Source organism: Talpa europaea, assembly GCF_964194135.1.
Source record: "Talpa europaea genome assembly, chromosome: 2".
Taxonomy (NCBI): Eukaryota; Metazoa; Chordata; class Mammalia; order Eulipotyphla; family Talpidae; genus Talpa; species Talpa europaea.
In genome coordinates this window covers 14,916,238-14,930,044 of record NC_140068.1, presented here as the reverse complement: position 1 = coordinate 14,930,044, position 13,807 = coordinate 14,916,238, and the positions used below count along the sequence as shown (strand labels likewise).

General features: G+C 35.9%; 1 protein-coding gene across 2 annotated transcripts in view; it reads right to left on the bottom strand.

The window, feature by feature from the left end:
* SHPRH (SNF2 histone linker PHD RING helicase) overlaps positions 1-13,807 on the bottom strand; it is a gene marked incomplete at both ends in the record, with an annotated part of 59,348 nt that overhangs the window by 14,493 nt on the left and 31,048 nt on the right. For both annotated transcript variants that reach the window (XM_084227876.1, XM_084227877.1), the window contains 7 exons: positions 3,786-3,974; positions 5,319-5,390; positions 7,801-7,902; positions 9,107-9,250; positions 9,542-9,767; positions 10,734-10,796; positions 11,075-11,248. In XM_084227876.1, coding sequence (XP_084084002.1) covers positions 3,786-3,974; positions 5,319-5,390; positions 7,801-7,902; positions 9,107-9,250; positions 9,542-9,767; positions 10,734-10,796; positions 11,075-11,248 — 970 coding nt within the window. The remainder of the gene's footprint in view (positions 1-3,785; positions 3,975-5,318; positions 5,391-7,800; positions 7,903-9,106; positions 9,251-9,541; positions 9,768-10,733; positions 10,797-11,074; positions 11,249-13,807) is intronic.

Below are 13,807 nucleotides of genomic sequence, written 5' to 3'. Positions count from 1 at the left end.
CTTCAATGGGAAGGAAAGGGAGACAAAGCTGCAGCAGTGGGAATGGGGGAAGGGGCTCTTGTGTGGCAAGTAGGCTAAAGCTTAACCATCAAATGCCTCAGGGCTGGTCATGTACCTTTGGTCAATCCTCTTCCCCTTCACTAGCAACTCTTTGGCACTTGCCTTAAAATTTTTGGGGGGTGGGGGCCGGGAGGGGAGGGATTGGGGTCAGAATGAGGCATGTGCAGTTGTATGGGGGAATATAAAAATAAAATTTATTATTAAAAAAAAATTACCCATTTATACAGGGATTCACAGAGGGAGCAGGACTACATGACCCCTAAAGTCATGATCCTCTCATCAATTAACCACCAACTTTATTCTCATATTCTCTGCAGTTCCTTCTAGTTCACTCACCCTTCCATTTTCTCTTTCTTCTAACCTTGAAGTAGTGCTTTAAGATTCATTAACTTACTTTTTTTTATTGTGGAAATACTGCTCTCCACTTCTTTGATTTAATCAGCACCTGGCTATCCATGGCAATACTCCTTTTCAGCTGTGCTCTTAAGCGGAGAGGTTCATTCTCTCATATTCACTGTACTATGAACATTGGTATCTTCTGTTATACTAATGCAGGCTTCTGATCATTATTTCTCATTTTTGTACTTATTTCCATTCTTTCAAGTCTCATGAAGCCCTCTACTCTCTGTTATCATCTATTTACTGAACACTACCTTTCATCCATTAAAGACTTTTGGTGCCTAACTCACAAACTTTAACTCTACACTTCAACTCTGAATGTTACACACTCTCTGCCTGACAGCCCAGTCAACATTTAGGTCTTACTGTTTCATTTTCTATACTTTTCTCCTCCAATTACTTGGGTCACCCACTTCTATCATCACATCTGGAATACTCAATACCGGTCTTCTCTGAAATGACTATTAAGATCTCACATTCTTAATAAGGACACCTACCCTTATAGCTTCTTTGCTCAAGAGTTCAACTTACAATTGATTTCAAAGAGATCTATACATCAGCATTTTGTTTTTTAAAGAAATTTTCGTTATAGACTTTCATTTTCTCCTGTACCTTCAATCTATCCATTGCTGGAGATTAAGCTTGCTCAAAATTTTTTCTCTTAAAAAAATAAAGGGCCTCTCCTGGTGGTGCAGGTGGTTGAGCGCAGTGCTGTGAAGCTGTCCACAGCCTCTGCAGTGCCAGTTTGATCCCGGCTGACTGGCGAGGGTCCCAATTGGCACTTCAGACCTCTCCTGTCATGCCTGCTTCTCCCCTCAGCAGTGTATTTCATCAGTCTGCCTGTTCTGTTCCCCGCTCTGTCTCTGGTGAATCCTCTCACCCTCCCATGAATCTAGCCTGTACCCCAGTTCTTGTATAAATAAATAAATCTTTAATAAATAAATAAAACCTCAACACAAAGTCTTTCTATACTTCCTATTTCCTTTTGGCTACAAATCTCAATTTTCTACTACACAGTTAAATTTATGAAATGGGCATTTTCTCTACTTATTCATTCTTGTTCATTCCTCATTCACTTGCAACCTACTTTTTGCTTCTACATTTCCACTGAAAGAGCTCCTTCTAAATTCACCAATGACTTCATTAGCCAAGTTAGTCCATACTGTAACTGAGTCCTCTTCAGTACTACTGGATACAGTTAACATTTGCATCCTCATTGGGGTAGATTTTCTGTGGCCTCTGTTGATAGCACATACTCTCCTGGACTACTTATGTCTATACTGGTTCCTACTTTGACTCCTTTTTCAACTTCTTTCCCTTTATTTAACCTTAAACCAAATATGGAGTTTGCCAGACCCGATCTGCAACTAAACTCTGTCTTTCCTTAGGTAATCTCACTTACCCTCACCACTTCCAAGATCACTTACAGCAATAAATTTTAGATCTCCAGTTCCGCCCATCCATACTTTGCTAGTTCTACACGCATGTTTTACTTATTTCAAATACAGTATGTCTAAATGACCTCCTCTTCCAAATACCTTCTATCAGTAACTGTTTCATTATGCACCTGATTTTTCTTATCATAAACCAGGGGGTCATGTAAGAAATCTTTCTTCATCAAACCCTCTGACATTCTATCTTCCTGATCAACTCCAGTCAAAATATCTCTTGAATATGTCCACTACCGTCTATCTAACTACCACCAACCTAGTCAAGCCATCATCACTACTGTAGTTCCTGAACAGATCTCTTCAAGTTTTTTTTGACTCTATTCTTTTCTATTCCTGCTAACCTAATTTCCATACTACAGCAAGAGGGTTGTTCTACAAATTCAAAACTGATCACAATACTTCTATGTTTTTGAATCTTAAGCTGGTCTGTTAACATCTGAAGCCTCTTAAGTTTCTAGATTCATTTCATTCCATTCTCCTTTGTGCTTTCTAAACTGTAGCCACCCACTTCATCTGAGCTTCTTCTTGTCTCAGACCTTTCCATGTATACAGTTCTGTTTCTTTTCTCTTTCCAGCAGCCTCCTCCTCACAAGGCACTTCCAGTCACACACCTTAGGGTAGTGATCATTTAGATACCTGCTTAGTTATCATTCCCTCAGAAAATCCCTGTTTTCTTCTGTAGTGCTTATTAAAATTTATAAATTTATATTATATTTTATTTATTATCTAATGTCTGTGCTTCCCACCAACTCAGACACCTTCCCCCCATCAAACTTTAAAACTCAGAAGGGGAGTGCAATTGTGTCTGTTCGATTTATTAGTGTATGCTGTATGTATAAGGTCCAGCATACTGCCCGGCATACAGCCTGTGTCCAATAAATGTATACAGGATTCATGAATCAAAGTTCATTCCAACATCGGAATTTACTTGATCTCAACACACTAGAAAGCAATGTGACTGATATTTTCAGTTTTTACTCAAATAACAGTGCAATAAACAGCAATTAGATAGTATTTAACTCAACTATAGTTTTCTCAGGAGGCAGGGTATCCTAAAAACTGCCTTATTTCCAGCAGTTTCAACTTGCAGTTAAAGTTACAAAATACAGGCCTTAAAAATAAGTGGAGAGCATCATCCCCAGAAAGATAAGGAACTAATGAAAAAGATCTACTACTTCTTGCTTTAGAAATAGCCCCTCCATTCTCTCAACTCTTCCTTCTGATTTATTTCCTACTATTTTCACATACTGATTTGTCCTTTGTCTAAGTTGATAACGAACAAAAATAAACATATTTAAGTAAAAGAAAGAGAAAAATGTCTAGTGAAAACTTTTCATTAAATAAATACCCCTCAGGTACAAAGTTCAATTACAGATCCTTTTTGGATTTAAAAATACAGTCACTTAAAATTGTCAATGAAGCCTAAGAAAAAATTAGGTAGATAAAACAAAATTTGGGCTGTATCCTAAAATATCCATCCATGTTATTTAAAAACATTTTCCTGTCACTAACTTTAGTAAACAATCTATTTTCTTCCTCCAGTTGTTTTGGGTATATTATTTACTTCCTAGGGGCTGAATAAAAGAGTGGGGGGGAAAAGTTTTTAAATAAATCTCTAGAAGATAATCTAGAGGTCTACAATGTTACTTTTGCCAGAGGGGGGATGGCTTTGTTCACCAGTTTGAAAAAGCATTTTTGTGCTCCTCTGACAAAGAGTTTTTGGCAAAGCTGAGGCTGTCTACAGGCATATAGATAACAGTGTTTCCGCATATTCACTGTGTCAGTCTTGTTCTGATTTTGATGCTCTCATTTTAAGATACAAATTCCTATCATATTGCACTGTCTAAGCTTCTACCTGTTCTTAACCTACTTTACCTTCACAGGGATGTCCTCTTCTTGGCTGGCTTTCTCTGAGGTGAAGACATATGATATTTCTTTGTGAGATGTGGTCTGGCGGCAGATGGCACACTTGATGGAGCTTCTGTGAGACCCCACGCTGTATTGTTCGATAATAATTGAAATGCATTCATTACAGAAACAGTGCCCACATGTCAGTACTGCCCACTAAAAAGAAAAGAGAGAACACACCTCAGTCAAATGCATCAAAGATGGTTTCAAACCTATAAATCTATTAAAAATAGAAAGGTATAATAATTTCACTTTGTCAATATTTCATGATATTAATACCCTTTAAGTCATAAAAGTTAAATTGTAACTTTTTTATTTAACTGCTTTTTAGTCCAACCAGAGTAAGCTTTCATAGCCTTTGTTCTGCTCACCCTAACAGTGAGTGTAACAGTGCCATTCAGTCACCATTAATTTGCAAGAAATGGGTGTTCTCACTAGAGTATTTGGGAAAAAGCAAGTTACTACTTTAACATTCTAATGCCAGATACAATAGAGGAACTTAAAGCAATACTGGTATAGAGATGATAAACTCAATATACACCACACAACTTACTAAGCAGGTCTACATATTCACATATTAAAGCATTAATTATACAGAAGATGAATGGGCTTGTAGCTTAGATTTATTTTAAAATGGTTCTAGATACAGTAACACTCTCCCCCAGATAAATAAATAAAAGGGTATTTTTGAAAATTCCTTGTGCTATTTCATGAAAAGTACAATAGTCCTGAATCTCTGGAGCATATCATGGAAACTTCCCCCTCTTTTGCAATGAGGGGAAAAAGAACATTAGATTTAGCCTAGGTGTTTGTTCTAAAAGCCCTATCATCTTATGCAAATTATTTACGCTTTATCATCTGGTTAAAAAAACTATTACTGCAAAATCTGAGGAGTTGCAGGATGGACTGAGAAGTACCTTGGGGAAAAACTAGCACTAAAGGAAGAGAAAAATGAGCTTGGTCTTAAAACAATTCTTAAGGAGGGGAAAGGGTTATTTGGGATTTATTGGCTGATGCTGTTCATATTGTTCTCTAGCAGCAGCACCTCTATTCACAAGGATCTGTGCCAGATCTCAGGACTTGAGGCTCTAGTAAAAGTAAGGTGCTGTTTCACTTGTGTTTATTTTTGTAGACAAAAAGCAGCAGTCTTCTGGACCCTGTGAACCTCCAGAGCCATCAGGCATGAAGATGTTCATTGGTTGAGAGGAATTTTGTGTATCATAAGAGCTCAGGATGGACAAGCTAAACAAAAAGACAGATCCGCCTCCATCTGCAATGGAGACAAAGCTAGAGACACGCGGCACCAGAGCATGGGAGTGACAGGTAGTTAGTTGACCCAAACAGGTGAACAAATGACAGATTTTCTAAATTATAAGTTGAGGAGTTGCTGGGGTGTAGGGGCATAGAGAGAGGGGAGAGAGGAGAGAGTATTTGCACATAGAAGTCTTTGAAAATTATAAAGAACATAACAAATGCAAGAGACGTTTAGGATATTTTCACCTGTTTTCCCAGTTGCCGAGCACAGATTGGACAAGGTTCTGGGTTAATACCTCCTGACGTTTTATCTTGAGACTATCCAAAAAAGAATTAATAGATATATTAGTTAAAATTTAAAAACTGATACGTGTTTTACAACTCATTTATAGAAGTAAATGCTGGTGACTGCAATTTAAATAACCTAATAAAGATGAGCTAATAATTTATATATTACTTAATACTATCACTCTGGGGGTTTACGAGCATTTATTCAAGGAGTGAACAAGACAATTTTTACTACAATTAAAATTATATTACTGTATTTGTGGTTATCAAAAAAGGCAAAATTATAAGTACAGTATTTGTAACAAAATAGGTATGCTGCGGGTCTACTTGGCATGAGATTACAGACACGGGATGAGGTAGCATTTATTTACATAGCTCCTTATTAACAGTAGTTTATTCTCAGTGTCCTTTGCAAGGCAAAGCAAATAATTAGAATGCAGCAATGTTATTGATTTAAGGTGTATTTATGCCTGGAAATTATATTGAAGTATAATAGCTTTTCAAAATCTCCTTAAAACTACTTCAAAAACTGAAAGAGCTTCAAAAAGTTATCTGATGGAGAGATTTTAAGACATAAAGGGAAAAAGTAAATTAGATACATAGATCACTAAAGTTTTTAAGTCAGTGGTTTCACTAACCAAATAGTCATACTGAAAAAATTGTTTTTGATGATTCTTTGATTTTTTTCAAGTAGTGAAAAAAACAGAACAAAACATGAATTCAGCAACTCTAAGGGCTTGAGACAACTCCATTAACTAAAATATAAGTATTCAGGCAAGTGAAAAAGTTGAACCAAATTGTTCTTTCCCTGTTTGTTTCAGAAAACATATAACAAATCACCTAAAAACATATGGTCTAAAACCAAGATTTATTTTTCATGACGTTACAGGTCACTTGGATAATTTGGGGTTAGGTTGACTTTGCTGGGGCTAGATGATTCGGATAATCTAGGCTTCTTCACATAGTGTCAGAACTGCAAAGCGCAACGAGTTGGAAAAACTGAATATACATGGACTTTCTAGGTCTTTGCCTGTGTCACAAGGCTACAATCAAGTCATATGACCAAGTCCAGAATCACCGTGGAAGCATATGACTGCAGTATTTTGTAAACAACCTACCATAATGCATAATGTCTCTTCTAATTTATTTAAAGGATTAGTATTTTTTCCATAAGAAGCCTGACTGCAAATATTTTGCAACTACTCATCTCTGCTATTGTAGTGCAAAAGCAGTCACACATCTAATCAAAAATCTATTATATCTTGTTCTGATAGGGTACTCGTGCCAACTACCACTTGTGCTTACAGTAAATGGAATTATATTCATCAATGTCCAATATAATGCTTAGCTCACTGTGGACTTCTAGTGAGTCCGAGACCTGGGACACGACGGTGAGGGAAATCAGACATGGGGGACTGTCATGTCTAGCATGCAGTAAATCTTTATTGTCTTGGTGCTCATTATATACTTATTTTAATTGCAGCAGGTATAATACCATATAATGATAACATGTATGAGTGATTAGTCTATTTTCTTACTATTATTTATTTACTTCAGACAGTAGGGTACCAGGTGGTTAGTTCTCACGCACATAATCTTATCGCCCCCTAGCCAGAGCCTGGGAAGTCTGCTCATTATTTTTGTTGTTCTCAAACTGTGGAGATGTACGCAGGTCACTTCCAGGCTCTCAACACCAAGTCCTGTCACCCAGAGATTTTCCTCCAAGACGCATGTGTTTTCATATGCCTTAGGGACTCGGGTCAAGGCCCTTCTGCTCACTATGCGGGGTGTCCTCCAACAGCTCACTAGTCAAAAAATGTGTCATAGATTACATTACACCATTCATTACCATGTCTTCTAATTTAGTAGCTTTCTAAACACATTTTACATTTCTTTTTTTTTAAATTTTTTTAACTACCTTTTTAAAAAATATTTATTTATTTATACAAGCACTGGGTACAGTGAGAAGTGCGGGAGGGTGAGAGAATTCACCAGAGCAGAGAGCAGAACATAGTGACGAAGTACACTGCTAAGGGGAGCAGCGGGCGGCAGGAGAGGTCTGCGCGCCATGTGGGACCCTCACCTGGCAGCCGGGGATCGAACCAGCGCTGCAGAAGCTGTGGGCAGCTTCATAGCCCAGCGCTCAACTGCTGTGCCACCAGGGGAGGCCCCACATTTTACATTTCAAATAACAAAAAGCTATGTTACATTACTGAATGCATGTAAGTCATTTACTGTAATACTTGCCTAGAGGCAGATTGTAGTATTTCCAGTATTTAAGGCTTTAAAGTACAACTTTTTACACTGTTCTATGCTATACAGTACATATCCTTTATATAATCTGTGTAACATTTGAAGATATCATCATCTTTGGGAAGAGTCATGATGGTTTACTGATCAGATAGCATAGGGAAAAAGTAGCATCTTTTAAAAACAATACCTTTTCCAAATTAGTTAGGTAAAGAAGCTGCCCAAGTTTTTTCTGAAGCTGTGATGTAGCAACGGCTTTGTCATTTAGCAGTTTTATGCGATTTTGTTCTACCTAAAAACCAAAACAAAACAATTTATTCTCTCAGAAAAATGGCAAAATTATATTAAACATGCACAATTCTTCCTCGTTAATAAAAATGTTTCCTATTTTAAGAAAACCTATTTACATATGAAAACTCAAATTTGCAAAATTGATACCAGATAATATATTTCAAGAAGAAATATTTCTTGTTTTATAGTAGATAAAATTCAATATGGAATTGTTTAAATAGGAAGCTTATTTTACACATTTGAAGTGAGATAAAAATCAACCCAAATTCTATTTATGCACCATTTTTTATTAATACACCCTTGGGATAAAGAAAATCAAAATGGTATGCTACTTTGCCCAGAATCACTTTATGAAATATAAGGAAGAAATCTCTGTCTGACTCTCATGTCGCCTCACTCCAATAAAATACAGTTGAATGAAAAGGAGTACAAAAAAAAGAAATCTGTTTTCAGAAGAACTTACTGAGAATTTGTATTTAGGAGATAGTATTTAAAAAGTATATTCAGATTTTTAAAGTTTCAGTCTCCTAGTTTTATAGGAGAAAGATTTATAAGATTAAACATATACAAGGAATGAAAATAAATTATAGAGAAAACAATATTTTACTGTGGAAGAGAAAAGCTTGGTGGAGTTTTTTTTTTATCCTGATAGACTTCTGAGAAGATAACTTGTCAATATATGCGCATCAGCAAAGGAAAACAATGCAAAAGAAAGTTTTTAGTTTTCTTAAGGAAGATTTTTCTAGCTCTAAAAAAGCTGAGGTACTATGACATAGGTGTTAAAAATTGACCAAGGGGCCTCCCCTGATGGGACAGTGGTTGAGCGCTGGGCTGCGAGGCTGCCCGCAGCCTCTGCAGCACCGGTTTGTTCCCCGCCTGCTGGCGAGGGTCCCACCAAAAAAAAAAGACCGAGAATTTCTTTAGATTTTGGTATACAGAAAGTGGTCAAAAACAGAATATATGCAATTTGGAGAGAAACAAAGAACATACCAAAATCTTAAAGTGCTAAGCATGTATTAGATATGAAATTGCTATTTTTGTTCAATTTTGACCAACAAAATCGAACAACTTAATGGGTCCAAGCTAAGAGTAGAGATTAAACAGATATGTATAGAAGAGATCACTACTGGGACTCTTTTATCTAGGCCTCGCAGATCTCTGCGCCATCTATGTGCTGTGCTCTTCTGTGATTTCCTTGCAATTACCTCATGTGGTTCAATGATATGAAGAACGGGTGGATTGGGCTTTGGCTCCTTAGGATGACGTACTCTTAGTCGTTCCGTAGCCATTGCAAGTTCATCAACAGCAGATACACGGTTCCTCAGAGCCATCCAATATTCATGAAGCAACTGGAGGGAACAGAAAAGACAAAGGCAGCAATAAAGCACATATTTAAAATTGGTTAGAGCCACCAAGATGTGCCTTGGTCAAAAGTCTTCAGTGTGCTCTTAAAACTGATAATTTTCATTAAATGTTTATTATTCTTCATAACAATCATTATATTTTAGGGAAAGAGAAACTGACACTGCAAGTCTCTAAAGCAAATTTTTAAAAAGTGGAGAGAGAAAAAGGCTGCAATTAAAATTAATGTAAAGGAGGATAACTTTTTAATATGAGAACGAAGTTGTAAAATACAGTACCTTATATTCCTTCTTCCATGCTTCAAAGAGATCCATGGAAGCACTTCCTTCATCAATGAATTCAGCATCAAATCTATGGGATTTTGCAAATGATAGGATAGCTTTCATTGATCGCTCAGTCTCACTTATAGCCCACAGACCCCGGCTTGTGGTAGGAATTCGATCATCAACTAGCCCTTCTTCATCTTCTATCATCTCCTCAAATATTGCAGTCTGGCCTTTGACTCTGAAGACATACAAGACAAAAACAACAGTCACGATCGGTGAGTGATAAGAATTGTTAAAGTCTTCTTGGCAGAGTTAACAGGAAAACAAGGTTAATAATAAAATTTTACCAATAAATTTTAATAACATGCCTATAAAAATCATGCTTACAAGTCTCTGGGAAGAATGTAAGCAATTATGAAAATGCTTGAGGCATCATAAGTTTGACCAGTGTTTCCTGAAAGCAATGTGGCATAATAAGAAATAGTTATACCTTTTCCTCTGAAAATTAAAACAATATAAAACACAGACTACTACCAATAACCATGAAAACAAAACAAACAAGCAAAAGATGATTAAAAAGTACACTGCAAATCAATGCCTCTTTTTTCAAGGTAATGAGAACTTACTAGCTTTTTATGAGTTTCCGTGTTTTTAAAATAGGCAAAATTTTGCTAATGCCATGGTCATATGCACTCACAAAATATCTTAATTCCCAATATAAGAATGAAGACTTCAAATTTATGTTTGAGAAAGTGTACTAATAATGAAAGCTAACATTTTATAGGATACTTACCAGGTACCAATCACTGTGCTAACCATCATGTGCATTTTATCATGTATTCATAAAAATACAATGAGGTATATGTTATCTTCATTTTGTAAATGAGGATATGAGGTTTAGAAATAATTTGCCCTTAATAGTTATTAGGGATTTGAGTTCAAGTCTGTTGGTTTCAAGAGTCTGTCACTCCCCTAAATTGTCTCTCAATTACAAATTACTGTATGACATGAGCATGTGGATTAACTTCTGTATACATGAAACTGAACAATTCAAAGACGAAATACCCAAGTTTAATGAGCTGATTTAATAAAAGACAATACATAAGAAAGGTCATTGTAAGGAAAAATATAGACTAATAAAATTAAAACACCAAATCTTAGAAAGTATTTCATTTTCCTGATAAGAAGTAATATGAAAACTTACGTTTGAGAAAATAACTTCGATTCATACTCTGTGAATAATTCATCAGCCTTACAAAAGACACAGCTGGAAAAGAAGAAATTATTAGAGAAATATTCACAAACACAGCCAGTAATCAGGCAATTTCTACAAGAGGCTTAGTATTTTTATACTTCACTTTTTCCTTTACATGTCATTTTAGGAAAAAATATGATTTAGTATGTGGTCCTTTAGATTAACAACACATCGTTTTTGCTACTTCCTATCTGAAATTAAATGAAAAGTTTTATTATGAGCCATCCCTTCTTCTCTAAGAAGAAATTTAACTTAGTGGAATGACGCCATTTTTTTCTCTTATTACCTACCAGTTGAGTGGAAGTCTGGCTGGCCGGAGGTGGCAAATTGTTGCAGACTCAATAACATTCCGAGATGGAGGTCCCTCCAGGTTTTTTACAGCTGCTCTTAATAGCTTCTGGAATTTATTTAGATCTTCCATTTGTGTTGTAAGTAAGAACTGAAGACCTCTGCAGTCCCGGAACCTGATTCCCATCACCAGCACCACACACAACACAAAGAAAAGAGTAGCAGTTTAATTTCTTCAAATCAAAAAATGGTTTGGGTTGTCTAACTATAGTATGCCAATGTCTGATTGCTTCTGGCCTCAGGCAATTGAAAAAGACTATGCAAAAGCCATGTCTGTGTGTCAGATGTCTTTGAAAGAACAGGACTGCCACATTCTCTCTTTTTAATGCTGACTGAGCAGGGAAGTCCCTCCTGACATTCCTGCTTTACGTGGAGAGGTGACTACAGGATGGAAAATAGAGACAAAGTTGAGGAAAAAAAATTGTCAACATATAATCCTTGAAGGTAACTCTGTGTGCATGCATGTATACACACACACACACACACACTCTCACACATACACACAAGCGTGGGTTTTAAAGCATCACTATATGCCACGTACTATGCCAAACACTCCGTGTATAATCACAATAGATACTGTTGCGTTGTTATTCATGAAGCTTAATGAATTAGAATAATTTAACTAATGTTACAAAGTTATTATGTATGGTAGTGAGGTGTTAAACCAAACACAATGCTCTTAGCTGTTCTCATAAATGGAATGAAATGAGCTAAAAAAAAAAAGAAATGCACACATGTGCATGTGCCTATTGGTTTATTAAAAAAAAAAAAAGAAATCCTAGAAGAAATAAGGAAATGGAAAAATACAGAAAAGATTTGTTTGCTTTTGAAATATAAGTATATCCCTTTCCTTCCTAAAGTGTTATAGTTCCTCCTCTCCAAATTGTTCCTGAAGGCTTCCCTGGTATTTTATAACACTTACCTGTACCTTTCTGTTCATGGAGTGTATTGACTATATCATTAATTTTAGTGTAGTATTTGTTCAATTATTATACATACTCATTCTCAAATTATTCATGGATTTTATCATTAAGCTAACTTTTATAGGTAAGGAATACATCTTTTTAAAAAGCATGTAATAGACACGGAATTTTCTATTCTGTACTGCTCAACTGCAACAATTAGCAATTGCTTAATTATTTCTAAAGGAATTTGAATAGAGATAATGAACAGAATTAGGTGAGCTAACAGTATTATTCACAAAAAGAAGATAAAGTTTTACTTTTAATTTTTTTAGTAATTTAAATTATTCTTCAAAAATTAACTTTTGAACTAAGAGGAAGAAGTAGCTTTGGAAAAATTGTCTCCACTAACACAGGTCCGAGCTATGTGACTAGTGACTGAAAAATACCACAGATTAGCATTTAATAAGTCTTAACAATGTTCTACCTTGCAGGGTCTGTAAATGCCAATGGAAAAAAACAACAACAGGTAGCTTGTAAACACCATACTAAATGGAAGAGGTACTATCTAAGAAAGCAAGCACTTACAAAAATTAATTTACTAATCCTCAATATGCTGTGGTTTTGTATATGAAAAAAGGTACAGGGTGCTACACAGCTTTCTCAAAATCAGAATTAATAAACAGTTCATAAACACAAGAGTATGAACAAAAGACAGTGTGACTCAAGTGCCCATCTGTGCTCTTAATAACTAAGCTGCATATTCTTTCCCAAGAATCATTAACAAGCACACATGAGTGCTTTGGCTTTTGAGACATCAATTTAAGAAAAAAATCTAAGTAAAGAAATACTAGCAGCGTTAAAATGAAATATGTATATATGTAACAAATATTAACTTACATTTTAAAATGTGTCTTCTCACTTTCTATTTATGTTGAATGTCTGTGTTAACAAATTGTAAATCTTGTTTCCTATTGGAGACATTTTTTCAGCTCTGGTACCTCAAAACACTGAACAAGGCATATGTTCTAATATGGGGAAATGCAACTCTTAAGTAGTTTCTGTGTGATTTAAAAAAATTCAAGATTTTAAATATTTTCTTATCTACAATGTTGGCAGAACATATTGGGATGTAGCTTTAAAACTGGAAAAAATGAGTCAAGACTTAAGTGACAAGTCCTCGCAGAGTGGCCCTTGGGTTTAATAGGGAAAAAGTGTACCTAAGGGGATAATATACTGCATGTATCTCATAAATAAGAAGCCTATAAGGTTCTTCATGTGAAAAAGATGATTCTAATAAAGTACATCCAAGTTAATGACAAATGAGTTATGCTGTACATCTCATTAAGATTTTAGTAGCTCTGGAAAAACTTGGAGAAGTTTAAAAACATTTCTTTTTTTAAAAAATATTTATGCATACATGAACTGGGGTACAGGTCAGAGGTGCAGGGGGTGAGAGAAGACACCACACTGTCCCCACCAGAAACAGACTGGAGAGCAGAACAAGCAGATCTACTGAAATACATTGCTGAGGGAAGCAGTGGATGAGACAGGAGAGATCTGCTGCACCACGTGGGTCACCTCCCTGGCCGGCCAGGGATTGAATTCGTGCTACAAATGCTGTGGATAGCTTCACATAGCTGTGCTTAATGCCTTGTGCCATCAGGGAGGCCCCTTAAAAACATTTCAAAGATATTCTTATGCTCAATTTTTCACTAAAAACTAGTATGTATGCCAACTGTGATCCTCTCTCCCTCCTACCTAGAATTCAAA